The sequence below is a fragment of the Drosophila persimilis genome, unplaced genomic scaffold (assembly GCF_003286085.1).
Source record: "Drosophila persimilis strain 14011-0111.01,24,50 unplaced genomic scaffold, DperRS2 tig00000002-arrow-pilon, whole genome shotgun sequence".
NCBI lineage: Eukaryota > Metazoa > Arthropoda > Insecta > Diptera > Drosophilidae > Drosophila > Drosophila persimilis.
The window spans coordinates 10,521,981-10,547,596 of NW_020825289.1; the positions used below are offsets into that span (position 1 = coordinate 10,521,981).

The 25,616-nt window shown below is 41.7% G+C and overlaps 9 protein-coding genes across 11 annotated transcripts; 4 read left to right on the forward strand and 5 right to left on the reverse strand.

Annotated features, from left to right (window-relative positions):
• Positions 1 to 431: 431 nt before the first annotated feature.
• On the forward strand, positions 432 to 1,439 carry LOC6591001 (ejaculatory bulb-specific protein 3). Its single transcript, XM_002016529.2, has 2 exons — positions 432 to 503; positions 919 to 1,439. Exon 2 carries the CDS (start codon positions 931 to 933, stop codon positions 1,309 to 1,311), a length of 381 nt encoding a protein of 126 aa, XP_002016565.1. The 5' UTR covers positions 432 to 503; positions 919 to 930; the 3' UTR covers positions 1,312 to 1,439.
• A 515-nt stretch (positions 1,440 to 1,954) lies between these two features.
• On the reverse strand, positions 1,955 to 4,458 carry LOC6591002 (probable protein BRICK1-B). The gene is made up of 2 exons (XM_002016530.2): positions 4,311 to 4,458; positions 1,955 to 2,144 (listed from the first exon to the last, which is right to left on the reverse strand). Exons 1-2 carry the CDS (start codon positions 4,429 to 4,431, stop codon positions 2,035 to 2,037), a joined length of 231 nt encoding a protein of 76 aa, XP_002016566.1. The 5' UTR covers positions 4,432 to 4,458; the 3' UTR covers positions 1,955 to 2,034.
• A 663-nt stretch (positions 4,459 to 5,121) lies between these two features.
• LOC6591003 lies at positions 5,122 to 6,234 on the forward strand. Its single transcript, XM_002016531.2, has one exon. The coding sequence runs from the start codon at positions 5,122 to 5,124 to the stop codon at positions 6,190 to 6,192; it is 1,071 nt and encodes a 356-aa protein (XP_002016567.1). The 3' UTR covers positions 6,193 to 6,234.
• A 228-nt stretch (positions 6,235 to 6,462) lies between these two features.
• LOC6590014 lies at positions 6,463 to 6,977 on the reverse strand. Its single transcript, XM_002016532.2, has 2 exons — positions 6,767 to 6,977; positions 6,463 to 6,677 (listed from the first exon to the last, which is right to left on the reverse strand). Exons 1-2 carry the CDS (start codon positions 6,960 to 6,962, stop codon positions 6,535 to 6,537), a joined length of 339 nt encoding a protein of 112 aa, XP_002016568.1. The 5' UTR covers positions 6,963 to 6,977; the 3' UTR covers positions 6,463 to 6,534.
• Positions 6,978 to 7,818: 841 nt separating this feature from the next.
• On the reverse strand, positions 7,819 to 9,676 carry LOC6590015 (LIM domain-binding protein 2). Its single transcript, XM_002016533.2, has one exon. The coding sequence runs from the start codon at positions 9,649 to 9,651 to the stop codon at positions 7,915 to 7,917; it is 1,737 nt and encodes a 578-aa protein (XP_002016569.2). The 5' UTR covers positions 9,652 to 9,676; the 3' UTR covers positions 7,819 to 7,914.
• A 1,451-nt stretch (positions 9,677 to 11,127) lies between these two features.
• Positions 11,128 to 13,500, forward strand: LOC6590016 (inner nuclear membrane protein Man1). Of its 2 annotated transcripts, none has more exons than XM_026986243.1 (2): positions 11,128 to 11,154; positions 11,466 to 13,500. In XM_026986243.1, exon 2 carries the CDS (start codon positions 11,482 to 11,484, stop codon positions 13,420 to 13,422), a length of 1,941 nt encoding a protein of 646 aa, XP_026842044.1. In that variant the 5' UTR covers positions 11,128 to 11,154; positions 11,466 to 11,481; the 3' UTR covers positions 13,423 to 13,500. The 2 variants fall into 2 exon arrangements, with proteins under 2 accessions (XP_026842044.1, XP_002016570.1); XM_002016534.2 differs by lacking the exon at positions 11,128 to 11,154 and adding an exon at positions 11,371 to 11,386.
• Positions 13,501 to 13,583: 83 nt separating this feature from the next.
• On the reverse strand, positions 13,584 to 14,552 carry LOC6590017 (CCR4-NOT transcription complex subunit 11). Of its 2 annotated transcripts, XM_002016535.2 has the most exons (4): positions 14,276 to 14,547; positions 14,082 to 14,221; positions 13,845 to 14,010; positions 13,584 to 13,786 (listed from the first exon to the last, which is right to left on the reverse strand). In XM_002016535.2, exons 1-4 carry the CDS (start codon positions 14,519 to 14,521, stop codon positions 13,652 to 13,654), a joined length of 687 nt encoding a protein of 228 aa, XP_002016571.1. In that variant the 5' UTR covers positions 14,522 to 14,547; the 3' UTR covers positions 13,584 to 13,651. The 2 variants fall into 2 exon arrangements, with proteins under 2 accessions (XP_002016571.1, XP_026842045.1); XM_026986244.1 differs by lacking the exon at positions 13,584 to 13,786 and having other exon boundaries at positions 13,916 to 13,981; positions 14,276 to 14,552.
• A 547-nt stretch (positions 14,553 to 15,099) lies between these two features.
• LOC6590018 (integrator complex subunit 1) lies at positions 15,100 to 21,594 on the forward strand. The gene is made up of 3 exons (XM_002016536.2): positions 15,100 to 16,423; positions 16,479 to 17,458; positions 17,520 to 21,594. Exons 1-3 carry the CDS (start codon positions 15,115 to 15,117, stop codon positions 21,453 to 21,455), a joined length of 6,225 nt encoding a protein of 2,074 aa, XP_002016572.1. The 5' UTR covers positions 15,100 to 15,114; the 3' UTR covers positions 21,456 to 21,594.
• Positions 21,590 to 24,246, reverse strand: LOC6590019 (cofilin/actin-depolymerizing factor homolog). The gene is made up of 4 exons (XM_026987072.1): positions 24,178 to 24,246; positions 22,429 to 22,619; positions 21,979 to 22,084; positions 21,590 to 21,893 (listed from the first exon to the last, which is right to left on the reverse strand). Exons 1-4 carry the CDS (start codon positions 24,178 to 24,180, stop codon positions 21,747 to 21,749), a joined length of 447 nt encoding a protein of 148 aa, XP_026842873.1. The 5' UTR covers positions 24,181 to 24,246; the 3' UTR covers positions 21,590 to 21,746.
• Between the last annotated feature and the right edge of the window lie 1,370 nt (positions 24,247 to 25,616).

The window sequence follows — 25,616 nt, forward strand, 5'->3', positions numbered from 1 at the left end:
AAAGGTCATTAATTTTATTGCGTTTACACGTTATACGTTGAGTATCCACAAAGCACTTTGAGTCTGAAGTGGTTCATTCGTTTTAAAGTCATTTAGCACAAACACGACGATTTGATAGTTCGTAGAATAGCTTCGTATGTCACTTGCTTAATATTAAAATCAAATTAAGCATGTTTAACTATCCGCATACACATTATATAAAGTTATAACGTCGATTGACTAATCACCGGGTTGACTTTTTAGCAATAGCAATTTGTGCTTCAAAGTCTAAAGTATCTACAATCCTAAGTCTCTGGTCTCTGGGTCTCTACTCTCTGGGCTGTACATATGTACAGCCTTACTACACGCTTACAAATCGATGTCTGTACGTATATATTACACCTGAAGTTCAATCGTAGCTAGGTATAAAAGCGAACTTCATAGACACAGTTTGTCAGTTAGTTCAAGCTGTTGCATTGCTACGCATCTACCTGTCGTTCGTCGTTAACTTGTCGCTCTCCACTGTAAGATAGCTAATATTTACATTTAGTGCTGCTGATTGCATATCTAATTTATTCAAAGCCGAATCAGCCGATTCGGCAGAGGCTGAACCTGTTTTTGCTAGTCTAGTAATTAATGTGAATCGCGTTTAGCAGTGATCAAGCCTCAGTAGGGCATCTGAATCAGGCAATCATAAGTAGTGCTTTATGCAGTCCCACTCAGATACATTTGTATCAATAATCAGATTGAAAGCGATTTCATTGACTCTGTCCATCAAAGCCCCAAGATTGTGTTAGACTTTAAACTGGTTTGTTACCAAAACATATATGCATATACTGAGTATTTGAGCTGTAGAGTGTGACCAAAAGTGCCAATCAACGACTGCTAAAAAAATTTCGAAAGTACTCCAACTAACACTTCATTGTACTTTTTTCGCAGCTCCCTTTCAAAATGAAAATGCTACTCACGCTGTTGCTCCTCGGAGTGGTGCTGGTTGCTGCCGAAGAAAAATATACCACCAAATATGATAACCTTGATGTGGATGAAATTTTGAAATCGGATCGACTCTTCACAAACTATTTCAAATGTCTGATTGAGACTGGCAAATGCACACCCGAGGGACGGGAGCTGAAAAAGTCCCTGCCGGACGCCTTGAAAACAGAGTGCAGCAAGTGCAGTGAAAGGCAGAGGTCCAACACTGACAAAGTCATTCGGTTCATTATCGACAACAAGCCGGAGGAGTGGAAGCAGCTCCAAACCAAGTTCGATCCCGAGGATATTTACATCAAGCGTTACCGTGCACAGGCAACGAATGCCGGAATCAAGATCTAATTCTATTGATCTACATAATTCGATTGCCAAAAAATCTATAATTGTTGTTATCTGTTATTATATATCTATCTGCTCATCAAAATTTTATATATTTCGATCGTACGCTGAATAAAGAGATTCGTTTTGTACATAAGGCTTTGTCTATCACATCGGATTAGATTAGGGGATTTCGAAGGTGGGATAAGAGCAGTAGCTTTTGCCAAATCAGGGAATGATATTACGTAGGTGTATTGTATGGACTATAATAACCCACTTAGAATGTGTTCTATTAAAGCCAAAGACAGCAAATTATCGATTTGATAATATACAAATGATACTTTCCGTCCCGTCTGTACATTATTATATGGTGAGTATATTTGCGTCATCTTTGGCTACAGCCAAGGCAACAGAGCTACGACTATTCGGGCATTGCATTGCGTGCGTGTCTAGTCTCTGACGTGTTCCTAATAATATGTATATTATATAGTTTGATGGAGGGGCAGTGAAACGAATCCGATCGCTTGTCCGTCCACTCAACCGTGAAAGGAAGAAACAGCATGGAAGGACAGTCTTCAAAGAACGTCCAATGCAATAACAATGGTTTTGTATGTCATGGAAATTGGTAATACATAAAAAAAATTATTCAGAAAATATATGCAATAGCTAGGGGTTTATCATTATTTTTAATTGTCTTATAAATGTACAAAGCTTAATATAAATGTGAGAACATAGCTTGGGTTGAATTTACGTTAATGTTTCCCCTTGAGCTACACAGGCTTCCAAATAGTCTATGCGCCGCTCTAGGATCGTTAGTTTTTCGTTGAGTACCGCCAATCGAGACCGACAGGACATATCTGAAAAGACAAAAAGTTACATATGAGATTTGTTAAACGAAATCTGACAATATTAGACCAATTAATTAAAAAATCACATACAATTTCAGAAGGATAAATCATAGCTTACAATATATGTACAAAGATTATCAGTTTGAGAACGCTATAGATGTGTGGACTCGTGAGTCAAAAAAGCTCTGAACATCCGGAAGAGTTTATCGTGAGCATCATTCATTTGTAAGCACATAACAGCTACCGGATAATAATACGAAATCAGCACCTGATTTCGGACAGACAACGTGCAAACTACGCCAAATTCGCACGTTATATGTAGAGTTCATTTAAAATTCATAACAAGTGTAAATATGTACACTTACTGGCAATGACACTCTTTACGTCTGCCTATAATCACAAATCGTACACACAAATATGAATATATAAATTGTTTGTATGAACAGGGCCGGCATTTGGGCCCATTGGTGGCTTGAAGAATCGAAAAAGAGTTTAAAATATAACATTTTTAATTCAGGATCAAAAGTGAGCGTCTTCGCAGCCAATGAAGAATCAATCGAATTTTTAATCGAAATTGATTCCCATTTGATATCCGATAATCTAAAGTTGCAGACGGAAACGCCTGATAATCTGTTAGAATGATGTGAGTGTAAATGTTTCTGGTAACATTGAAATTTCTCCTGATCCACCTCGATGGCCAGAAATCCTCAACAACAAAAGTTTCTGAATGACAAAACACATAATTGGAAGCGTTTTCTAGAAAGTCTTATTATGATAGCTACGTTTCTCGCTATACACAATCTATCATTTTGTGACTCATCAGACAATCTTTTCACGCAGAATACGGGAAATTTATTCGGCCTAGTGGAGTTGTTTGGTAAGTTCGACCATTAAACGACCATTATTGTGGTAAAATGATTCAAGGGAAATTGATATATCTTCTGGCAAACGACGTTTTAGCCGAAAATTATATAAGAAGCGCGATATTACTCGATTATCTTATCCTTGATTTCAATCCATACTGAGAAAATGTAATTTACTGTGAGACTTGTGAATGTCAACGATAACAACGTGAGCATCAAAGAAAGAGCCTTTTCTAGGATTCGAAATTGCTTCTTCGTCGACGGGGAGGGACTGACGAATCTTCTACTTAAAATTCTTGAAGACAACTTCAATAATTTCCTTGGACAAGGCATAAGCCTGTAACACGAAAAGAAATAACTAAGAATTCCAAAATAGGGTCCTAAATCCGAGAGCCGCATTTGGCCGTGTGGATTTTGCACAAAGCGTTAAGCAGACTGGGCACGGCTAAACCATTAAATATCAAGCGAATGAAGTTTATTAAGCTCTGATGGAGATTTTATACTCCGATTTAAAAGATCCTGGTGTCCAGTAGTCAAGATGAGTCTACAAACATCACACTAGAAGATCAATGCAGAACTGATTATTTAATTTATCTTGATACGGCTCTCGCTGCTGTGAAGGAACGATTTAAGCAGTTGATTGATTTAAACATCATGAAAATCGATGGAACTTTTAATACGATTTCTGTCCTTGCTCACAATCTCAAGAAAGGTTTTTGATGTGAAATTTCGGGCTTGTGATTGTGAAGTTGCGTACCGCCCTCATACCTGAAAGGGAATCGGAAATAGATTGATTGGATCTGTATAAACAGCTGCAACAATTAACCGACCTTATAAGTTCTTCAATATCTCTCTTTTATACTAGGTATACAAAAATGTGTAGGGTGCTGCGTAGGCACTGCAAATTTATTTGTTCCTTTTGGTTACAATAACCATCTGATCTGATATAGATTCGTCAATCTGGTAGATATGGTCATTCTCTGATTTTTTGATTTTCTCACATCTTAAAAATTGTGGAGGCCACAGATTTCCGTCATTTGTGGGTCTAGTTCTTATAGTCTGTGAGATCTAGGCGTCAAACAAGACGGGCGAACAGACGCTGAGCAATAATATATGTATATACTTTATAGGGTCGGAAAAGCTTTCTTCTAGTCGTTACACACATCCACTCATTTAGAGTATCGCATATAATAACAAAATCATAAGACCTAAAGCCGGCCCTGTGTATTTATGCATTTATGTACATATCGGCAGATGTGACACACTCCCTCACATGTATGTACGTGCTATATACTCGGCTATGTTTTCTTACCAAATGAGTTTAAAAAGTCCGTAATACGTTTAATGCTGGCTGTTATGACTTCAATGTATTCCCTATTCGCCCAATCCTGATGAATTTGCTTCTGAATCGCCTCTCTGTGAGCACCACTCATTTTTATATCTTAAAATGTTTATTTTCTTTATTTCTTGAATGTGGGTGTGAATGTGACAGTGTGACCAAGTAGAAAAGTAAGGCTATTAAATATCAGAAATATCGAATCCTAAAATACTCCTTATCGATGTACCGCAAGATTAAAATGCAAATATCTTATAATTAAATGAAATTACACGAATATTTTACTTATTGACTTTTTTCACAGAGCCCATCTTCGGGGAAAAAAAAACAGCTTATAATGAATAAATTTGGAATTTTTCTAGCTATAATCAAACTCTACAAATAACCTAGGGACAAGCAACCTGCACAATCGCTTCGCTCGCGCGAATATAAATTTCTGGCGACGACAGCCCTACACATTTTTATATCAAAATTTGAAGCAGCGTGGCTTGGAATTTGGTTTTCTCCTTCGTGCTTCTCCTCTCATTTCTGCTGATCCTTCTAATGTTCATCAGGTGCCTTTTGACGGATGGGGAATGTTGGATGCCAGTGTGAATCGGTGTTTCACGTCTGTCCAAAAATCCCACTGTTCTCCCAGGATGTGCTCAGTGTGCACAGGGTATTAGTGATACCGATTGTTATTTTTCAATTCTATTTGTTCCAATTAATTTTTTTGACGTTGTGTTGGCACACATACAGCATATACATATACAAACATACATTTCGGGCTAAGTTTTCGTAAACAAAAATGGATTTTATTGACGATTTCATAGAGGAATACAAAGTGAATCCGTGCTTATGGAAAGCGGATTCCGTGGACTTCAGAAACAGGAGCAAACGGCAGGAGGCTTACATGAAGCTAATAGAAGTGGCGACTAAGCATGGAGAGATGTACAATGTGGAAAGAACAAAGCAAAAGATAAACAATCTGCGGTGTGCATTTCGTCATCAATTAAGAAAATGTAATGAAATTAAAAAGAAAGGCGAGAAATTTGAGCCCTACTGTCCCAAGCGGCGATATTTTGAGTCGCTTATGTTCCTAAAAGACGAAGAAATTCCTGATAAAAAGACAAAGCGTCACGATAACCCCCCGCTGCAGCAACAATATTCCGAGAGCACTGTAACTTTAATCCCGGCGGAAAACTGTGAAGAACTATCCGATGCCGAGAGTCTGCCAAAGCCACAAAAAGCGGATAATCAAAAGTTATCACCCAAAAACTGTGCAACCGAATATTTATTCGAAGATGCATCTGCTGCATGCACTGCTGACCCTATTATCAGTATTCAAACAGTCAATGCCAACAACAACCATCCATCAGGAGCTACTATCAAGGAGGTGGAAATTGTCATGACATCGTCCGACAGCAGGGTTATTTCGGAACGAAGAAAATCCCTACCCGATATTCCCAAACAAATAGATTCCGAGCAGGCCAGGCCAGTCCAGGCCGCCATCCAACAAAAACCGAACAAAATAAGTCGAAAGCGCTCTTCTTCCCTATCATCTCAAGTATCCGACGATAATGAAGTCGTGGCGCCCGCAGCCAAGTTTCGAGCGGATATATCTACAATAGACTTTGAGCGGTTGTTTTCGCTGGCGCTCAAGAGTGCCGACCACCAGCTCGACGATCACTTCTCGAATTTCGGAAAAATTATTGCCCACAAGCTGCGTTCCATGGAAGCCACCCAAGCTATATATGCGGAGAAAATAATCGCTGATGTTCTCTATCAGGGCCAGATGAAAATGCTCTCCACATTGAGTATACACCAGTTCTTGGGCGTAGATAATGCAACAGTTTATGTTGATAGTCACAGTAAATAATTAATTGTCTTTAAATGCATATATAAATTTATAGATTTTATATAATAATAAGAAGAAGAAAATATACATTCATGTGTACAAAAGTTGTATCACTTTATTTTGTTTGTTTAATCGGAGTTTTTTTGTTGGCATGCCGAACCAAACCAGGATCTGGGTAATGGTACCTCGGAAGCAGCAACCAATGATCACAAAGCCAAATGCAAGGACGTTGTACGTGAGAGACCCCGAACAGACCCTGCCAGACACAAAGAGCACAACAGAATACAGAAGTAATGTGGCAATTTTTCGATACTACGATTTTATTTTTGAATTCATGGGTATAAATAGCCTGTGTGGGTATATTTAGACACTTTGATATTTCCTTATAAGCATTGCCCAGACATCGGGGTATCTTGTTTGTAAAAATGTTGTTAGCTTTTGCGCCTTTTGAGCTTGTTGAGGCGAACAGTTTCTGCATTTCCTGGTGATAACTTCTGGCAGAGCAGCTGCGAATGGTTATGATTGAATAAAATATTGTGAATGTAGCGTCGCAGCTTTTCGATGTCTATAGATGTTATACGCTGTTATACGCTACCTTTAAGTTGCTGCCCCAATTGGTCGCATTCGCTCTTCTCAAGAATGCACATTATTTGGCGACTGACCACGACCTGGTTATTCAGCAGCTTGTTAATATTTCTCTCTTCGGCTTGGGCCTTTGAAGAAATAAAAATGATGAAGAAAATAAAATAAAGAACCAAAAACTGCGCCTGATTTTTATTTAGTGAAAGCATTACTACTCCTTCGAACACGCGACTGTGTGACTGTATATCTGAACGAGAGCCAGAAACTGTGTATCCCATTTATTCGTGCATGCGCAAAAGAGGCTGGACCTCGAATGCCATTAAAAAATATCTCCGCGTAGTCACCATTAAGGTACGGATAGGAATCGAAATCTCAAATGAGACGGCAATAGTACTTATCGCTTGAAAAAAAACACCCATGCCAGATGAGCGATTTTCTACACTAAATACTCTATTATCTAAATAATTTATCATCTAAGCTAACACAAAATACGAAAGAATTAACATAAAACTTCCAGCAGGAGATACTTTAACTTTCAAGATACAATCTTGCTGTGATCTTTGGATCTGCTCTAGAAACAATATCCTTTATACTTGTCGCCTCAATCATAGATTGCGATTCGGATCTAATCTCAGCAGAAGCAATGCTTAATCGATTCGAAAATGGCTAATAGCAATGTTACATAAAGCTAAAAATCTAAGAATATCTAGTCAGGATACAGGCTGGGCCGTCGAAACGGGGTCTGGTCTGTCGAGGAAACTATCCCGGGCCCGTCTCCTCTTGGCCCGATTACGTTGCGTTGCGTTGAATTATCAATGTAGAAGGGCCCCTAAGAGCCCCAATGCGGCTGTCGACAGCCCTTGGTATGAGCAAATAAAGTTACTTAAAATATTTAGAGCGTTGTGCTTAAAAGTTCTGCTTTACTAAAACACAAATTACTTTGAAAGGCAGTCAAGACAGAAGTAGTTCCTACGCTACAATTATATAATAGTGTGTAGAGTAAGACAGCTTAAGTGTAATTATATATATTTATATGTATGTATTTGTATGTATGTATGTCTTATATACATTTCCTAAAACTTGAAAGCTTTATTTAAATATTTTTTACATGCAAGTATGAAAATACATTTGACAATATAGCGAAATATGTTTTATTAACTTCTATTGCGATACAATGGGGCTCTTTTTATCTATATCAGATATATTCGCGTTGTTCTGCGGCGCAGCACCGTTGCCGGGACTGGCTGGAATATTTCCCGCTCGGTCAATACTCCACGGATTCGAGCCAGAGATGGGCGAGTCGGCGTGACCGAATCCGGTGTGATTATCGTGCTCCACGGCATTGGTACCGTCATATTGCGTGTTCTCCAGCCGCGTTATCAACCGCTCATCCTCCTCACCAAACTCCCCGCCCATCAGGGTGGGCTCACCCACAACCATTACATCTTGCGAGGAGAGGGAAAAGCTGGGGCCAGAGGGTGATCGCTTCTGATTTGTCACAGGCGGAGTGTTTGCATTATTGGCCCCGCCGCCCGAGTTGGAGCCTTTCCGCTTGCGCCGTTTATTGGCCGGCCTTTGGGGATCTTTTTTGCCCGGCGGTGCTACCATACGCTGCCATTTTTGAAATAAAGTTGTCTTCAGGCAGTCCCGTGGACTAAGTGCATAGGCCTTGTGTCGAGACATTAGCTCCTGCATCGGTTCAAGTATAACACATAATCGTAGATAATTTAGTGTTGAGTTGGTTATGCCAGCTCTTGTAATGTTCTTAGTGATTTGATCTAGAAGCATCGGATCGGGGGGAAGCGAGGTGCCAATCACGGATCTTGGAATGAGTTCCCTGTGTCCCTTAATGGTCATATGCCAAGACTTGATGCGCATATAGTCGTCATACATGAACTCCAAGATCAGCCTGGCATCAGCACATACTTTCGTAAAAAACGGCTTGCCATGTTGAGTTATTACCGTGCACTGATCACAGTCCAGGGTTATAGACGTATTGTGAAACGACTCCTTAGCGTGCTTCAATTGAAAGTACAAGTCAGACACTCCGCCTTCATATATGCTTCGGAAGAAGCGCGGGATGAGTGTTCGGCCAATCGTATACCTTTTTGGTCCGTCTTCCAGGCAAAACAGGATTGTCAATCTGGCATCGTCCTCGAAAAACTCCGTTGTGAATGAGTCCCACCAGCAATTGTCGCTTTCTTCGTTCCGCTGCTGAAGGCGTTTGTTTAGCTCGAATACTCGGTGCTCGGTGTGACTGAAGTACGAGTTGTGCCTCCTAAAGCCTTGATCAATTCGGTCCATTTGCTGGGGACCGCCCATCATGGGATGATTCCCTCCGTGACCGAAGGGAGATGCTGGTGGCATTGGGTTGAATTGACCGCCCACTCCAAAGACCGTGGGCGATGAAAAGTGGCCAGCCTGTCCGCTGTTGAAGGGAGTGCCCGAACTGGCTGGTCGACTGAACTGACCCAAGCCAGAAGATGGCGATCCAAAGGGTCCTCCCACAGGACCATTGAAGTTTCCAGCTGTCGCCGACTGTGGATAGTTCCCAGGAATGTTCTGTGAGCCAACAGGACCCGGCGTGGATGACCCCGAGGGTGCAGGTGAAGAGGTATATTGAGGTGTATTCGATCCAGGTTGATTAGAGTTTTGAAACACTAAAGACTGATTTCCAGCGGGAGAGGATTGGCCAGCAGGTGGATATGGATTGCCACCCGAGTTGTACGGCAATCCTCCTTGTGAAAACCCACTCTGGTTGCTCCCATCAGGATTCAGAGCTGACGAGTTCGACGTGGGCAACATAGATCCACCCTCAGAAACTCCTTTCCAGCTACCGTCGTCAATATTTGATTGAGAAGACATCGTATTTCCAGAATTTAAACCTCTACGATTCATGCCTACAGTAATTATTTAAGGACATGCGGTTCGGCCTGAAATTAATAAACGTATTTTAGGTACAATTGTATTATTCCGTTTAAATCATCGTGTTTATAGTCGTTTTGTATATTAATACGCATGTACGTATGTATGCACTTGTCTTAAGGCCCAAGTGATTTTAAAAATATGTGTATATACATTTAAGAACACTGTTTTTCAGCCAATAATATTTTAAAAACGAATCGTGCTAATGTTCCGCGATAATTTTTTGTTTTAATTTGACTTGGATGTTGCCTATATTTACCTTTGCAAAAGGCATACAATATTTCAATTCTTAAGCCACAAACACATATAAATGTATCTACATTTCAAGAAAACGGATTGGCCCCTGCCGATAGTTTGCCATCGCTTTCTGTGCGACCCTGTGCGATATACACGCCACAAATGTGAAAACATGTGAACATCCCAAATGGGATGGTTGAAACGGAACATGGCTGGATTTGTATACATTCGGGCAGTCTTCGGTTTTCCTTTACTTTTGCGAATTGGCAAACAAAAACAGAAAATACGCGATTTAAGAAGATTAAGACATCTTAGATGCATAACAAATTAAATTGCTAATTACATTTTGAATTATGGGTGGCGGAAAACAGTTTTCTTTACCCAGATGTTCAGTTACGCGCATGTTACGGGCACGTTTTTAAAAAGTAGATCACAAAATTTGTGTGCAAGTGAAAACCGGACCCTGCCTTAATATTTTCTGCAATTCTGATACAAAAATCTTCTAAGGATTTTTTACACCAGACTTTAAATAAATCTAGACCCAAACACAGAGATAGCGAGAGACACAAGGATAAATCAATATTGATCCCCATCTCCACAATGCCATCCGTCAAACAGCTGTGTCACTATTTCTGCCATAACGATACTTACCAAAGCCACTTCTAGCCACAAAGCCAAATCATATTGGTATACTATAGTTCTTCCTGCAACAAGTTCGACTACATAGCCCGACTAGAATATATGCTTCTCTCGCTCAAACCGCCTGATTTTACCATCATGTCCCACTCTGTTGTAAAATAAATCTATACATTTATACCATGGATACTGAAGTAGCTAACACAAATTAAACCATTATAGGTATAACTATAACAAATTAAAAAGTATTGCAATAATAATAAGCAACATTAATGAAGCCATTAGCTACAGTAAGCTACCACTTACTTCACTCGTGATTAATTTTATAGTTATTTCCTCCGATAGCAGAGTATAACATCGATGTTGCGAGAATTATTTCAATTCATGTGTTCCATTGAAATGCATTTGACGCCGCACCCTTGACTGAATGATTTAGTAAGTGCCGTATGAATTTGTAATCAAAATATGGTGTTTGAAACTGTTGCTTGAAAACAAACTACAGTTTTCGTTTATATTTTATGTAATTAACAATTTATATTTTGCAAAGTATAGATTTATGTGATTAACTCATATGTTCAACTCGTCCAGTCCACGTGTATTTGTGTATGTATGTTATATTCCAAGTGCATGAACACTCGCTTCGATGTTTGTGAAACTATAAATAGTTTTGAAGAATATTTTGGTTGAAGCGACTATTGAGTTTTTATCCACATCAATATACATAACTTCATCGGATCCTAGATGGATTTAAGCAATTAATACCAATTTAACTCAGTTGTCGGCCCAAGTGTACATGCGGACATACATGCATAATAACATATTTATCTCTGCTGAAGTATGCCGAAATCTAAAACACTTATTTTTTTAGCATTAGAACAACACTCACATATACCATTTACTATTTCTTCTTACAGATAACATATACCTAAAATGTCAACGGAAAGCTTAAGCAGCCTGAGCGACCTCGAACTGCATAGAAAGCTGATTCAATGCGGATTTCCAAGCACTCCTGTGACGGAAACAACCAGAGCGGTTTTAATTCAAAAGTTAAAAAAACACAAAAAGGCGGAGAAACTAAAGAGAAGAAGTACCAAGTATGCCCTGTACTCTCCAGAGCAGCGCGAGCAACCTATATTTAAATATCCACAGCGTTTGTCTGCTGTAGACAACAACAACGACATTGAATTGTGCAGAAATCCTTCAGTATTTAACCAGCGTAACTACGACGAGCCCGATTTAAACACACTGCAAATGTCGCCTTCCAAGATGTATGCCCCACCACCTGTTGTGGCAGCCAATTACGATAGTGAGTGCATGCCGCACAATATGAATATGAATGGCACATACCGCCCACAGTGCTCCATGCCCTTCTCGATTGACTCGTCCAACAGCTATGCCAAGCAGAGTGGAAAAGTAAAAATTTCAGATGGAGGCGTGGTTAATAGATTGCTAAGCTTTCGGGACACCACACTGCAGAGGAAGATCAGTCCCAAAGTCACGCACGCTGCTCAAATGTCGAGGATGCCGCAACCAAGGAATGGAAAATTTAAACGTTTCGTCTTATCCGATCTTAAGTCGTCTTTTAAAAACCCTGATATTAGACAATACATCATACCACAAATGCTGATTGGTCTCTTGGTGATATTTCTGGCAATAATTACAGTCCTCTATACGAGCAAGAAATTCGATCAGAGCCCCATGGACAAAACAGCATTGAAGTATACATTGTGTAACCAAAATGACTTGCAATTGGCCACCGAGAAGGTGCACTGCATAGGAAAAGAATCTTTAAAGAGTTCGTTGCTCATGAGTGAGGAACTTTTTAAGCGCTTGAACGAGCGAGCCAGGCTCCATCACTGTACAGATGCCAGCCAGTCGCCAAGCCTTGACGTGAGCGAGTTTGTCAGAGAGCTAGTCATTAATAGCAAGACTCCGAGGGCGAATATGGAGAGCAATCTGCTGGCCATTCAATACCTAATCTCGGAGAATCCGCAATGGATGATAAACATTTTGGGTACAACGGGCTCGGCCAACACTCTGGAACAGGGCTCCTACTTTGAACTGTCTGAACCAAATCTGCCTCTCAAGTGCGTTGTTTTTAAGAAAATTAAACGCTTTTTTGCAGTAATGGGTACTCTCATACTGGTGGTATTCGGCGTCCTCATGGTCTATTTTGGCATAGTAGTGTATCGCATGCAACAAAAGAAAGCCCTGGTTGCTGTGGACCAATTAACAAAAGACATCATACAAGAACTGAAAAACCAGAGCTTGCAGTCTGAAAGCCCTGAACTGACATTGAACCAGCTGCAGGAAAAGCTTGTGCCTTCGGAGAAACGCTCTAAGCAACTATCGTATTGGAATAAAGCCATCAAGATGTTGGAGAAGATCGATAGTCGGGTGCTGTTCGGCATGGCCTTACGAGACGGGAAGACACTGCGCACCATTGCCTGGAACCGGAACTTGGAGAAAAATGAATTGGGCAAGAAGTGGCAGATTTCCGCACTCGATAATTCAAACAAAATTGCGAACCCACCGACACCCTGTCTGAAGGTCAGGCACATGTTTGATTTGACAGAAGTCGAACAACCCAACTTGAAGCAGTCCATCGTGGAGTCAATCATTGAGAAGGTCGGACCCCGCTGTAAGATATGTGACGTGCAACTGGATATACAGTCGTGCTGCGTCTATATCCGATGTGCAACTGAGGAGGACGCTGGCATGATACACAATGAAATCAATGGATGGTGGTTCGACAATCGCCTAATATCGATTAAATTTCTAAGACTTGAACGCTATCTAAGCCGTTTCCCAAAACCAGCAGCCGAGCCCCCATATTTTCTTCCACACGAGGCAGCCAACACTCACTCATAAAATACAAATCTTCAACTAGATACTTAAGTTATTAAATGCGAATTTGTTTTTACATGTAGTAAATGTGTTTCCTCCTTTTTTAAAGTCTATTTATGTGGTTTCCCCGGGACCGGCCAGGGGCGGGTATGGGTGCACTCTAGAAATTATTGGTACAATTTTGATTGGCTTTTCATCAACAACCTTTTCATTGTATAAAAAAGTTACAAACACATGTTAATAATAGAATTGGCTATTGCTTCGATAAGGAATTCGAGGACAGTGCACTTTCTCCTGTTTCCAAATGTTTAATGAGACGATATAATGCTGCTGCTTCCTTAATTTTGCTAAAGCCAACGCAGAAGGCCTCAATTTCAATGAACAATTCCTGCAATTGATTGAATGTAATATTAAAGCCATACTAAATCGATAACTCCGTCACTTACCTTGACGTTAACGATCTTATTTCGAATTAAAGACTGTAGAAACACACATACTAGCCGTACCAGACGGGACTGCATGTACTTATCTTTGACTGTTTCACAGGTTGAGATGCAATTGCTGATGTACAAATGAATGAACTCTGTGGGTAGAGGACCAGACGTTGTTAATCTGAGTAGGGGGAAAGGACGAGACAGAGTTAACTTAATGTATAAATAGTGAATTTTTTGTGACAAACTTACCTGTTGACCACCTCCATGGAATGCAACGTTATGTCCATATTAACCAATATGTTAAAGTACTCTGTAATATCCGAGGTCATCATCAGTCTTAATAAGATTTCGATGGAAATGAGTGGATTGTTTTCAACCAGCAGGGGAAGCTATAAAAGACATTTGGCTATCAATCAACACAATTTCAATGAAATGAAACATACCTTTGCAGGTGTCAATCCATATTGGTGCGTAATGTCGGAGTTCTGTTTCAGCAAATCATCAAACAGTATCTGTTGATCCTGAAGACTTAGAGGCTGTATAAATGCTTGTTCAATAAGGAGCTTTGTATTGGGGGTAACATAATTCGATTTGTCATATAATATTTTCAGTTTTCCACTGTTTGACTGATTTATCCACAGCAATTCGTCTTCAAAGTCCATTAATGGGGGGGCGATAGATAGAAACATGTTTGAGTACAGTACTGATATTATGATGGAGCTCCAACTATAATTAATCTATCTTAATAATATTGTGTAGAAATTTTTGTATAAACAATGTAAGATGCAGCTTAGAGTGACCTTAACTGGAGAGCTACAAAACGGCACCGCATCTTCAGTGAAATATTCGGAACGAAACACAAGTCACTTTTCACAATAACATGTTCACATATTCACAGTTAAAAACGAGCAATTAAATCTAAAAATGCTTCTACTTATATAGACGGGTTGTTAGAAAGAAATCCAATTAATTGCTGTAAAGTTTATTCTTAAAAATTCACTTGTAAATTACTAGACTCAAAAAACAAAAAAGACAAATAACTCTTATTTGTTAATTAGCGGAAGGACTTTATGTATTCAGATTTACAACATTCAGAAGACATTTTTACTATGATGTTAATAGCAACAAAGTTTATGTATGAATGTGTATTTATTCCATCGTTTCAAAGTCGTCCCAACAACGTGGAACCCGTTGGTACACTTCTGCTCTCCAAACTGCCACTGTCGCACTTCATGGAAGCTGGTCACACCTGATGTGTTAATCCTCATAATAAAGTAAAAAAATGGATCGCGGAAAAGGTGGATCGGGTAGATCACAGAAAAAGGTGCCACTTGGTGGGGAACTGTTTGCGCTTGGAACAAAGAGCTGTCGAGATGATCCAAAATCCAAAATTATTCCCATTAAACCCATATTGTCATCAGAAAGAAAGCGGGAAGCATCGTCCGCCCTAGGAAATCCATCCAAACGATTCCGAGGAAATCTGAAAGATTCTGGAGCGGACACCTCCACTGGCAGTAGTCAATATGAAACATGGGAACAGTTTGCCGTCGAATGCGACTTGGAAAATATTATTGAAGCCATATATGCAGCACTGGAGCAAAACGACACTGATTCCGTGGGTAGACTAGTATGTGGAGTCATAAAGCACACGACAACAAATGCATCCAGATCCAAGGTGGATAATATTGGCATTCTTGCCCTGATATACGTGGCGAAACTGCAGCCACAAGTATTCTGCACAGATATCGTTGCCTTCGCTCTGTTGTCCTTTTTGCGTCGCGAAGCCAATGTTAAGATGCGGTACAATACTAATCTGCACATACTGTTTACGAACCTGCTAACCAGGGGATTTGTGGACGTACCGCAGTGGCCAGAAGTACTGCTGCGAACGTACATCGACGATGCTGTCAACGAGCGCTACTGGGCGGACAATGAGTACTGTGCGTCCTACGTTAAGAATGTTTGCGCAGCTTTCAAAACACGCACTCCCCACCTAAGCCTACTCCGCTGGGATGCGAGCACGGCCATACCCTCGGCTCACAGGGATAGTGTTACCATCGACGACGACTCTGGAGATAATTCGACGCAAAGTCTAGATGCCAGCCCCTTAAATTCCGAGCTAGAGCCGTTGCCAGACTCAATTGGCGCCGTCAAGGCACGATTCAGCGATGAGACTGTTCAGAAGCATGTCAGCGAAGCGATTCGGGACCAGTTGAACAAACGCCAGCAGCAGGATAATTACACTAGGAATTTCCTGAAGTTCCTCTGCACCACGTCAGGCATAGCCGAGGTTCGCTGCCTGAGTATTTCCCGCCTGGAGCTGTGGATACACAATGGCAAGCTCGTAAAGTTCGCCCAGCAACTTCTCTCGTATATCTGCTTCAACATTAAGGGGCGCAACACTCAGGATAACGAAGTTCTTTTGGTGTTGGTAAAAATGCGTCTAAAAACTAAACCCCTGATCAATCATTATATGTCCTGCCTCAAGGAAATGATCTACTTGCAGCCCGATATATTGGGCACTGTCATGAAGCTGGTGGTTCAAAACGAGCTTTCAAACACCAGAAACCCAAACAATATGGGAATGCTAGGTGAGCAAACAGTTTTACTAAACATTACCTTTTATTTATACTCTTCTTTTTATAGCCACAATGTTTCAAACATCTGCGGACCAATCGGCTGCAAATCTGGCCGAAATTTACCAGGAATTTCTACTACAGAGGGACGATTGCCTGAGGACATTACGGGTCTTCTTGAGGGAGCTTGTGCGCATGCTGCGCTTCGACGTGAATCTAGTTAGGTTCTGCAAAACATTTCTTAGCGAACGAGAGGACCTCACCCCGCAAATAGAACAGTTTGAGTTCAAGGAGCGCATATTCCATTCAATGGTAGACATTGTATGCCTCTGCATGTTCCTTTCGGCCACACCGCAGGCGCGTGAGGCCAGCCTCTCGCTGAAGAACAATCGCGATGTGAAAAATAACCAAGCCCTGCTCAAGCTGTATAACCAAATGGGACAGATTCAACTGGACACGGTGTCGTGGATGTACGAAACGGTGCCGAACGTTTTCAAAATAACTGGCATTGAGTACCACCAGGCGCTGCACAAGCTGCTCCTGCTGGACACACCCGAGCAGTATTCACGGTGCGATCAGTGGCCCTCGGAGCCAGAGCGGGTGGCCATATTGCGGATCATCTCGGAGACGCCCATTCACGAGGAGACCCTGCTGCGCATTATTTTGATTGGAATCACCAAAGATATACCCTTTTCGATTGCCAACACCTTCGATATATTGTTTTTGGTTATCAAGCGCGTTTCTGGAATGAAGACCAGCAATATTCCCGCCGTGCAGGCCAATAAGTTCGACATAATAGACTTCCTGTTTAATATGTCCGAATACCACCATCCGGAGAACATTCGACTGCCCTCGGACTATGAGCCCCCAAAGCTGGCCATCATTGCCTTTTACTGGAAGACCTGGCTGATTCTACTCATGATATCCGCCCACAATCCCTCGACATTTGGGGCCTTCTGCTGGGATCACTATCCCACAATGAAAATGCTGATTGAGATATGCATCACGAGCCAGTTTGTGAATACCGCGGCCAGCAAGGACGAGTTGCAGGTAAATTGTAAACAAAACACTAGCATTTCCATTATCCGATTATCCCTCTTGACATTTACAGATAATGACTGTGGAAAGAGACCATATCCTGCAGTTTGAAACATATTTGGCGGCGCAAACGTCTCCGAATGCAGTCATTACGGAGGAGAACGCAATTCTGATTACCCAGCTAATGCTAATGGCTCCGCTGGGTGCACCGCGCAAGGTCCCGTCTATGGTATTGGATCAAATGAAGTTCCTCAATCAGACCTACAAGCTCGGCCACTTGTTCTGCCGCTGTCGCAAGCCCGACCTGCTGCTGGACATAATTCAAAGGCAGGGCACCACTCAGTCGATGCCGTGGCTGTCGGATTTGGTTCAGAATAGCGAGGGAGACTTTAGTCACCTGCCGGTGCAGTGCCTGTGCGAGTTCCTCCTATTCAATGCAGTTAATATTAACGAGGAGAACAGCCGTGATGCTGAACTGGTGAATTTCCTGCGCAATTTAACATTTGACGCCAGCCTCAACCATCAGATCGTGTGCGAGCTACTTGATTATATATTCAGACGGCTCTCCTCCACTGTGAAGCAGTCGCGGGTGGCCGCTCTTTCCGGCCTCAACATCATCTTCAGGCACTCGGATGACTACGAGCATGAATGGCTATTGAAATCGATCCAGCAGATACCGCATTTCTTCGAGGTGAAACCGTTTATAATTCCACAGCTGCGAGCTGCCTGCCAAGTGGAGAACTGCCCAGAGCTGATCATGGCCTACATTCAGTTCATTACGGCCCACACGATGGGCGATCCCGTGAACGAAATGCTCGACCATGTGATCGATATGGCCCAATTGATTGTGGAGCGCAGCACCATGTTCCAGCACATTATCATATCACAGGAGGACTATGACTATGCGCCAGACGATACTCGCATCCAGACGCTCAAGTGTTTGTTTGTCATGTTCAACAACTACATTATCAAGCTGAGGGAGTACCACGAGCCCTACGAGTGGACCGAGTACCCGGATCTGTTGATGGTACAGTTCGATGATGGCGTGCAGCTTCCTCTGCACATCAACATCATACACGCCTTTATTATACTGCTCACGTATTCGAACAACAACATGCCAGAGTCCATACCGATTCTGGATTACTGGTTTCCCCCCGGACGACCGGCGCCCGTCGCCTTTCTGCCCAGCATGCCGCAGGAGCAGGTGCAACTGCTGCCCGACTGGCTGAAGCTGAAAATGATCCGATCCTCGGTGGACAGGCTAATCGAGGCCGCACTCCATGACCTGACGCCCGACCAGATTGTGCTCTTTGTGCAGAACTTTGGCACCCCCGTGAACTCCATGTCCAAGCTACTGGCCATGCTGGACACGGCAGTGCTCGAGCAGTTTGATCTGGTCAAGAACGCCATACTCAACAAGGCCTATCTGGCGCAACTAATTGAGATTCAGCAGGCGCGTGGTGCCAAGAATGGACATTATACGGTCCAAGCCCTCGACCTGCACTCCCATTCCCAGACGGTGCCGGATCTGCCCAGACTCAGTGTGATTATTCAGGAGAATATTGAAATTGGGGACTATGATGCCAACGATGCCAGCAGTAGCAGAAGCATTAGCAACATCACCAGCAGCAACAACTTAACCAAACAGTTGGTTCAGAGGGTACTCACCCAGCCAGATCAGGGTTTAATTTGCCGCACCGATTGCCGGGATCTGATCCATCATCTCCTCGAAATCGTGATAAGTCCACATAGAAGCAGCAGCAACAACGATCTGCTGGCCACTGTAACCGAGGTGGTGGCCAAGCTGCCGCCCGATCGTAGCGTGGATTTTGAGAGGGCCATCATAATGAGTCGGCATGCCAGCACCCTGCTGCGGGCATTCTTCAGCTGTATGCTGCACCGCGACAGCTATCGCATTCTGGAGAAAAGCCTGCAAAAGAATTTCAAAATCTTCAGGCAAAATTTTAGCCTAGATCTGAGCCTGCTGCAGAGCACTGAGCTGTATCACGATAGCCTGGTGTTTATGCTGCGAAACTCCCGGGACATTTACTTTCAACAGTTCAAGGGCAACAGTGCTTTATTGGCCAGGAAGAAGATCGTTAGGGACACCATCAAAAGTTTCGATGCACCGAAAATGGATAGCAGCAGCAGCATAAGCCACAGTTGCCACAATGAACAGATCTTCCAAAATGGTCTCTTTATCGATTGGCTATCTGAAGTAGATCCCGAAATAGTGTCCAGCCAGCTGCTGAAGGAGAAGTTCCTGTTCTCCAAGTCGTGCAGTGAGTTTCGATTCTATCTGCTGTCGCTGATAAACCACCAGACAAATTGGGACACCATCGAAAGGATAGCAGAGTTCCTGTTCAGGGAGTTCCGGGCAGAATACGATTATAGCACGGTACTTAACTATTTCGAGGCACTGACCACCAATCCGAAACTGTGGAAAGGGAGGGAGAAGTCCTCTTCCAAGAATGCCCGCCCCGATCCCTTTTTCCTGCTCAAAGACTCAGAGCTGGAGCCATTCACACATTTTATGCTGCACGAAGGAGTCTCCGAGATTAAGGTCGACAGCAGAGGCTACGACTTCAAGCTATGTTCCAGAATGCAGCTGCTGTTCAAGCTAACAGAGAAGCGAAGGGACCTGATGGTCAAGGTTATGGATTATGTGGAGGAGAGCTCGGTGTCCGATTATCTGAAACTGCAGGTCCTGCAACAGATGTACATCATGTATCCGCGCATCAAGTTTCTGCGGCCCAGCAAAGATGGCGAGAGATCGTATAAGTTACAGACCCTGAAGGGCTGTCAGGCCGACAATGTCTCGAATAATTTGATAACGTGCTTGGGTAGCCTAGTGGGAAAGAAAGACTTTGAAACATTGTCGACTGACACGGAGCTGCTTCTGCGAAAGCTGGCCGCATCCCATCCGCTACTCTTTCTGCGTCAGTTGAGCGTACTCTCTTCGATAATGCAGGGCCGGGCACAGATCACCATGAAAGCGCTTCGCGAGGAGCATCACTTCCATCGGTTCGTGCAGATCCTTAGGACCCTGGAGCTTTTGCAGCCAACTATTTTCGAAGACTCGTACAAGACCGAAATCCAGACAACCCTCTCCTGCTATTTTAACTTCTTCAAGCACCACAGCTCGGTCAAGGAGGCCTTCCAGATGCTCAGCAAGTTTGTGCAGGTACTGCAGGCATATATCAACTACAACCCGTCCAGTGCCCTGCTGTTCATCGAGCAGTACGTGGGCATACTGATGGAGCTGGCCGCCAAGTACACTTCGCTGGGCAAGCTGCAGGTCCTCGTCCAGGCAGTGGCCCTGCTTCAGCACAAGTCGAACTTCCTCTCTGAGCTGGACGACGAGGAGGTTCGGTACGAGTATGAGCTGGACGAGCACTTTGAGGTGAAGCCATCGGCTAGCAAGCCAGTGGTAGCCGAGATTGAGCCTTTAGAAGGCACCGCGAGCAATGTTCCGGTGGCAGACGTCGTGGGTGTCCGAGGGCCCTCTTCAGTTCTGACTTTGAGCTCGTACAGCAGATCGAACTACACGGACATATCGCCGCACTTTCTTGACCTAATCAAGATCATCAAGCAGTCCAACATGGAGGACGTCGTGCTGGGGCCAATGCAAGAACTGGAGTGCCTCACATCTAAGAGGTTTGTGTTCATCAACGAGCTCTTCGAGCGGCTGCTCAACCTGATATTCTCGCCGAGTGCCCAGATACGATCGATTGCCTTTATAATCCTGATTAGGCATCTGAAACACAATCCCGGAAACTCGGACATCAATGTGTGCACCCTAAACGCCTACATACAGTGCCTGAGGGACGAGAATTCGTCGGTGGCAGCGACAGCGATCGATAACCTGCCAGAGATGTCGGTACTACTGCAGGAGCATGCCATCGAAATCTTATCGGTTGCATTTTCCCTGGGCCTCAAGTCGTCACTGAACACCTGCCCTCCCATCCGGAAGGTTCTGCAGACATTAGTGATCCAGCATGGCTATTAAGTGTCCATTGGAGGTTGTTTTCACTCCTAATCGGTGAATACGTATTGTAAAGATAGTCTTATCGAGTGTTTAAGTTGCTTGGCCTGCGGGGCCCTGCGGACAGGGTGGCAAACAAATAAATAATAAGTTATATGTTTCATTCATTTTCTTTATTTCTACTGAAAATACAAATTATGTAGAAAATTCTCTTACAAATTGGCGATCTCAACAGGATACATATGTTTTGATCGCTGTTTTATGCATGCCTTTCTTGTTCGTTAAATGCAATGCACAGTGCTTTCTCCATACAGTTTATTGGCGGTCAGTGGCGCGAAGCTTCTCCTCGACGGCTTCCCGGGAGGCTTCGGACAGATCGGTGGCTTGTATATACTTTTGTACGCCCACCAGCGATTTCTTGAGAGCATCGAAAGAGCTGGAATACAACATCTTCTTCTTAACCTGCAACAAAAAAGAACAAAGAACAAATGTGGCATTAATTAACTGTAATTAACCCACACATGGCTGGGTTGGGTTATCTTCATACCTTAGCAGTATCGGGACACCACGACATAAGGAACAGCTTTTGCTTCTTTGAACTCTCAGAGGTGCCTTGGCATTGATGCATGTACTCAAAGTCGAACAATCCATATCTGTTGAATTGAAATAGAAATCGGTTATTATAGGCTGTCGAGTTATACGTTTTTACGAAGATTAAGCTACATTTACAATCGCAGATCTGCTTGGTTCGTGCGGAGGACACCAATGCTTGGTGAATCCCGCTTTTAAAGTCTTCGATGTTCGGATGCGATCCGGATACGAATAGACAAAATAAAGATAAAATAATGGGAAAAACGTAAGAATCTCAGAGGAACAGGTCCCTTATACTATTAAGAAATAATAACTGAGGGATCACATTTAATTTGTCTTGGATTTTAAAATGTGGATGCATGCGGAACAGACACTACTATATATGGTACATGGAAGTAAAACTTACCGGCATTCGCCAGGACCGCATTTCTGGATATCTTCTAGAAACTGGTCGTATTCGCTGTTGCGATCTGCCACAGTTTCCACATCGATCTGCTTTTCGTCACGGATGTAGAAAATGACATAACGATGCTTTTTGTCCTTTTTGATTTCCTCGTATGTAGTCTTGCAGACATCGGACACAGTTACACCTGAAGCCTGTCAAAATTCAAAGTAAATATTTTCCATGTTAATGGCAAGAACTAAATGATTAATTTAAAAGTTTGTAAAGGCGCCAAAAACCATTCTACCGTTTACTATACATGTGTACCCCTGTGTGTGTATTAGTGTCTGGTGTGCGTCAACACAACTCAACTCCCCCTGTGTCTGAGCCAACACTATTGCCGTCTCTTTTTAACTATATGAAAATGTTGCAGTCATTGCCGGCAATAACAACAAATAAGTATGCAAAGTAATAACTTTTTCTTTATTTTATCCGTATTTATGCACCGTATTTATTCATAGCTTATTTATTTATCTTAAAATGGTTGCAATAAAATCATTTTCCGAAAATAATTTACAGGGATGGCAGTGGGTGTGGCACCATTTACAGTTTCAACCCGGCAAAAGTTCAAGGGTAATTTTACAACTGCCGGCAAAACTAAGGGCAAACAAAAGTAATAAAACATGAAATGCTGTGGGTTTTAGTCGAAGTTGAGAAACGCCACATGGTTTAATAATTTGAAGACCCTTACTTTCTAAGTACTCAAGGATTTACACATATTTTCGTGCAATATTCGGCAATCGGGAATACATTTTTCCTACATACAAACGTCTGTGGCCATCACACACACATTCATACAAATGCAAGCGAGCATGTATTCAAGCATACACACGCACAGGCGGCGGCAGGGAAATGATCGGATCGCTCTCCACACACCTTAAATATGTATTCCGGCGATACATATATGGATATATATTTATACATATTTCGGTATAGTTATATATTTGTACATTCGTCCGTGGGAGAACATGCAGATACATACAGACATGTGTACATATTAATAGCCATCGAAATAAAAAAAGCGGCATATACCTACACACACACATGAATACATATATTTGTGTGTAAAAATATATACACATGCAAAAGTGTGTGTGTATAAGCGTGCCTATTTTTCTCCAATTTTTCTTTCTGGTTCGGTTCGGCCAAGACGCCGCCTCCGCCACCCATTTGGAAGAGAAAATTGTACATACATATGTGCATATGCACCGCCTAAAACCTTTTCTTCTTCGATTAAGTTCTGCAATTGCCATTTGGCAATTTGCGTGAATCGCGAAAAGTATGGAAGCACTTTAATAAATGAGTAATATCCGTTCCTACCAATGACTAATTTGGTTTACATACATGTGTATGGAAGCATGCATACACATGAACATATATCGCCGAATATAGCCAACGTTGGTTATATATGTATGTATATTTGCAAAAAGTTTGAACAGATGTACTATTATTTTATATATATTATAAATATATGCACACCCTTGTAAAAATATATGTCCAGATATCAAACACATATACAGTTTTCAAAGGAGCTGCATATGATTCATCCAAACATACAAATATGCATGGATTTGTGTATCAAGATATACACTTAAATCAGCTATACCTATGAATATATATGTACATATATATGTATAAATATATAAATACATATATATTTATATGGTTGGTCCTTTTTATTTTTATTAATAATTAAATCGTTTAAATACATACCATTTTTCTTTTAGTTTAGCACTTTCACAAAATTTCAAAAAATCAGATTTATATGTTACAAATACTGCTTAACCTTCCGTCTTTCGCTAGTGATGGTGTAAAAAAACATCGATGAATCGAGCATCGATGTTTTTCTGCCGATGTTTACTGATGTTTTCCGATGTTTTTACTTCTACCGATGTCGAGTAATGTATCGATGTTTTGCAAAACATCGATCAATTAATTTCAAATCTGTAAGCAGCAAACACAGCAATGCCTGCCTCATTTGAAAGCAATCCTTCGTGTTTTTGGGACGGTGTAAAAAGTACCTATCCTAATTTATACAAAATTGCAATGCAATTTCTACGTTAATGGCATCTTCTGGGTGTATTTTGAACGGGTGTACTCAGCGGCTGCTAACTATTAAGTCGAAAAGGTAATAGATTTTCACCTGTGCGACTAAGCCGCATTTTGGTTTTTGCTAAGCATTGACAAATAGTACTTATTTGAAATATTAGTTATCTCTGATGATACCTACAGTGATACGTAAAAGACTGCTATGAAAGCATAATCATTTCTTTTATGTTAAATATTGTTTCGTTTAGTCCTATGATATGTAAAACTCTGCTATGAAAACTCAAGTTTAATTTTTCCTTTGTTGAATATTCGGTTTTATAATCAAATGGGAAAGTTTTGAAACATCGGTCATCATCGATGCATCGAAGAATCAATCAGATGTATCAATCCAACATCGATGTTTGATTTTGAGAACATCGATGGACATCGAATCCATGTTTTCATTTAAATTTACATCACTAATTTGGTGTAGAGGGTATATAGGGTAATATCGATGGTTCAATGTTTCGATAGTGGGCGATAGTGGGAAGCACAGAATAACCGTGCAAGCGTCTTAGCCCACTAAAGCCCCCTATATTTAAATAGTTCAACTACTTGAGGTAAATGGCGGAAAATATTACTGATTGTAAATTCTTCTTGAGGATTCATGCCATCTCTACTATAAACTTTAAAAAAATCACGATATTTTTCAGCTGAACTGCGCTAAAATGATTAAATTTTCATTATTTTCAGTGGAAAATTGAAATACCCCCTTGGCTTGTAATAGGTTAATCGTTCTCCGTCAGGATTGGAAACCATATTCCTCATATTCTTTGTTCCGTTGAATATTACCAGCTATATAGAACCTTTAGCCATGCCCACATAACTATATCCGATTAATTAAACTATTCTGAACTTGACTGGCTTATTTTAAATACTTGCTTTTATTGCATTTTGCGTAAAAAGAGGTTTTAGCGAAATCAGTCAAACAAAAAACAAGTAGCGAAATAGGTCAATCAAAACAAACGAAAAAGGAAATTCGTTCATATTGCTCAATTTTGATATTCCATTGAATAATGCTGACTAACTAAATCTCTCAGCAATGCCCACATAATTTTATACGA

What these genes read in the sequence shown, in the direction of transcription:
- LOC6590015 (XM_002016533.2), bottom strand. Translation starts at nt 9,651, where the DNA reads ATGAATCGTAGAGGTTTAAATTCTGGAAATACGATGTCTTCTCAATCA.
- LOC6591003 (XM_002016531.2), top strand. Translation starts at nt 5,122, where the DNA reads ATGGATTTTATTGACGATTTCATAGAGGAATACAAAGTGAATCCGTGC.
- LOC6590014 (XM_002016532.2), bottom strand. Translation starts at nt 6,962, where the DNA reads ATGCTTTCACTAAATAAAAATCAGGCGCAGTTTTTGGTTCTTTATTTT. An exon ending in ATTGGGGCAGCAACTTAAAG is followed by an intron (nt 6,678 to 6,766) that starts GTAGCGTATAAC and finishes AACCATTCGCAG; the next exon opens with CTGCTCTGCCAGAAGTTATC.
- LOC6590019 (XM_026987072.1), bottom strand. An exon ending in TGCGGTCCTGGCGAATGCCG is followed by an intron (nt 22,085 to 22,428) that starts GTAAGTTTTACT and finishes TCAATTCAACAG; the next exon opens with ATATGGATTGTTCGACTTTG. An exon ending in GGTGTCCCGATACTGCTAAG is followed by an intron (nt 21,894 to 21,978) that starts GTATGAAGATAA and finishes TTTTTGTTGCAG; the next exon opens with GTTAAGAAGAAGATGTTGTA.
- LOC6590017 (XM_002016535.2), bottom strand. Translation starts at nt 14,521, where the DNA reads ATGTTTCTATCTATCGCCCCCCCATTAATGGACTTTGAAGACGAATTG. An exon ending in ATGGATTGACACCTGCAAAG is followed by an intron (nt 14,222 to 14,275) that starts GTATGTTTCATT and finishes TGTCTTTTATAG; the next exon opens with CTTCCCCTGCTGGTTGAAAA. An exon ending in TCCATGGAGGTGGTCAACAG is followed by an intron (nt 14,011 to 14,081) that starts GTAAGTTTGTCA and finishes CCCCCTACTCAG; the next exon opens with ATTAACAACGTCTGGTCCTC.
- LOC6590016 (XM_026986243.1), top strand. Translation starts at nt 11,482, where the DNA reads ATGTCAACGGAAAGCTTAAGCAGCCTGAGCGACCTCGAACTGCATAGA.
- LOC6591002 (XM_002016530.2), bottom strand. Translation starts at nt 4,431, where the DNA reads ATGAGTGGTGCTCACAGAGAGGCGATTCAGAAGCAAATTCATCAGGAT. An exon ending in GGACTTTTTAAACTCATTTG is followed by an intron (nt 2,145 to 4,310) that starts GTAAGAAAACAT and finishes TTGTCTTTTCAG; the next exon opens with ATATGTCCTGTCGGTCTCGA.
- LOC6591001 (XM_002016529.2), top strand. Translation starts at nt 931, where the DNA reads ATGAAAATGCTACTCACGCTGTTGCTCCTCGGAGTGGTGCTGGTTGCT.
- LOC6590018 (XM_002016536.2), top strand. Translation starts at nt 15,115, where the DNA reads ATGGATCGCGGAAAAGGTGGATCGGGTAGATCACAGAAAAAGGTGCCA. An exon ending in AAACAATATGGGAATGCTAG is followed by an intron (nt 16,424 to 16,478) that starts GTGAGCAAACAG and finishes TTCTTTTTATAG; the next exon opens with CCACAATGTTTCAAACATCT. An exon ending in CCAGCAAGGACGAGTTGCAG is followed by an intron (nt 17,459 to 17,519) that starts GTAAATTGTAAA and finishes TGACATTTACAG; the next exon opens with ATAATGACTGTGGAAAGAGA.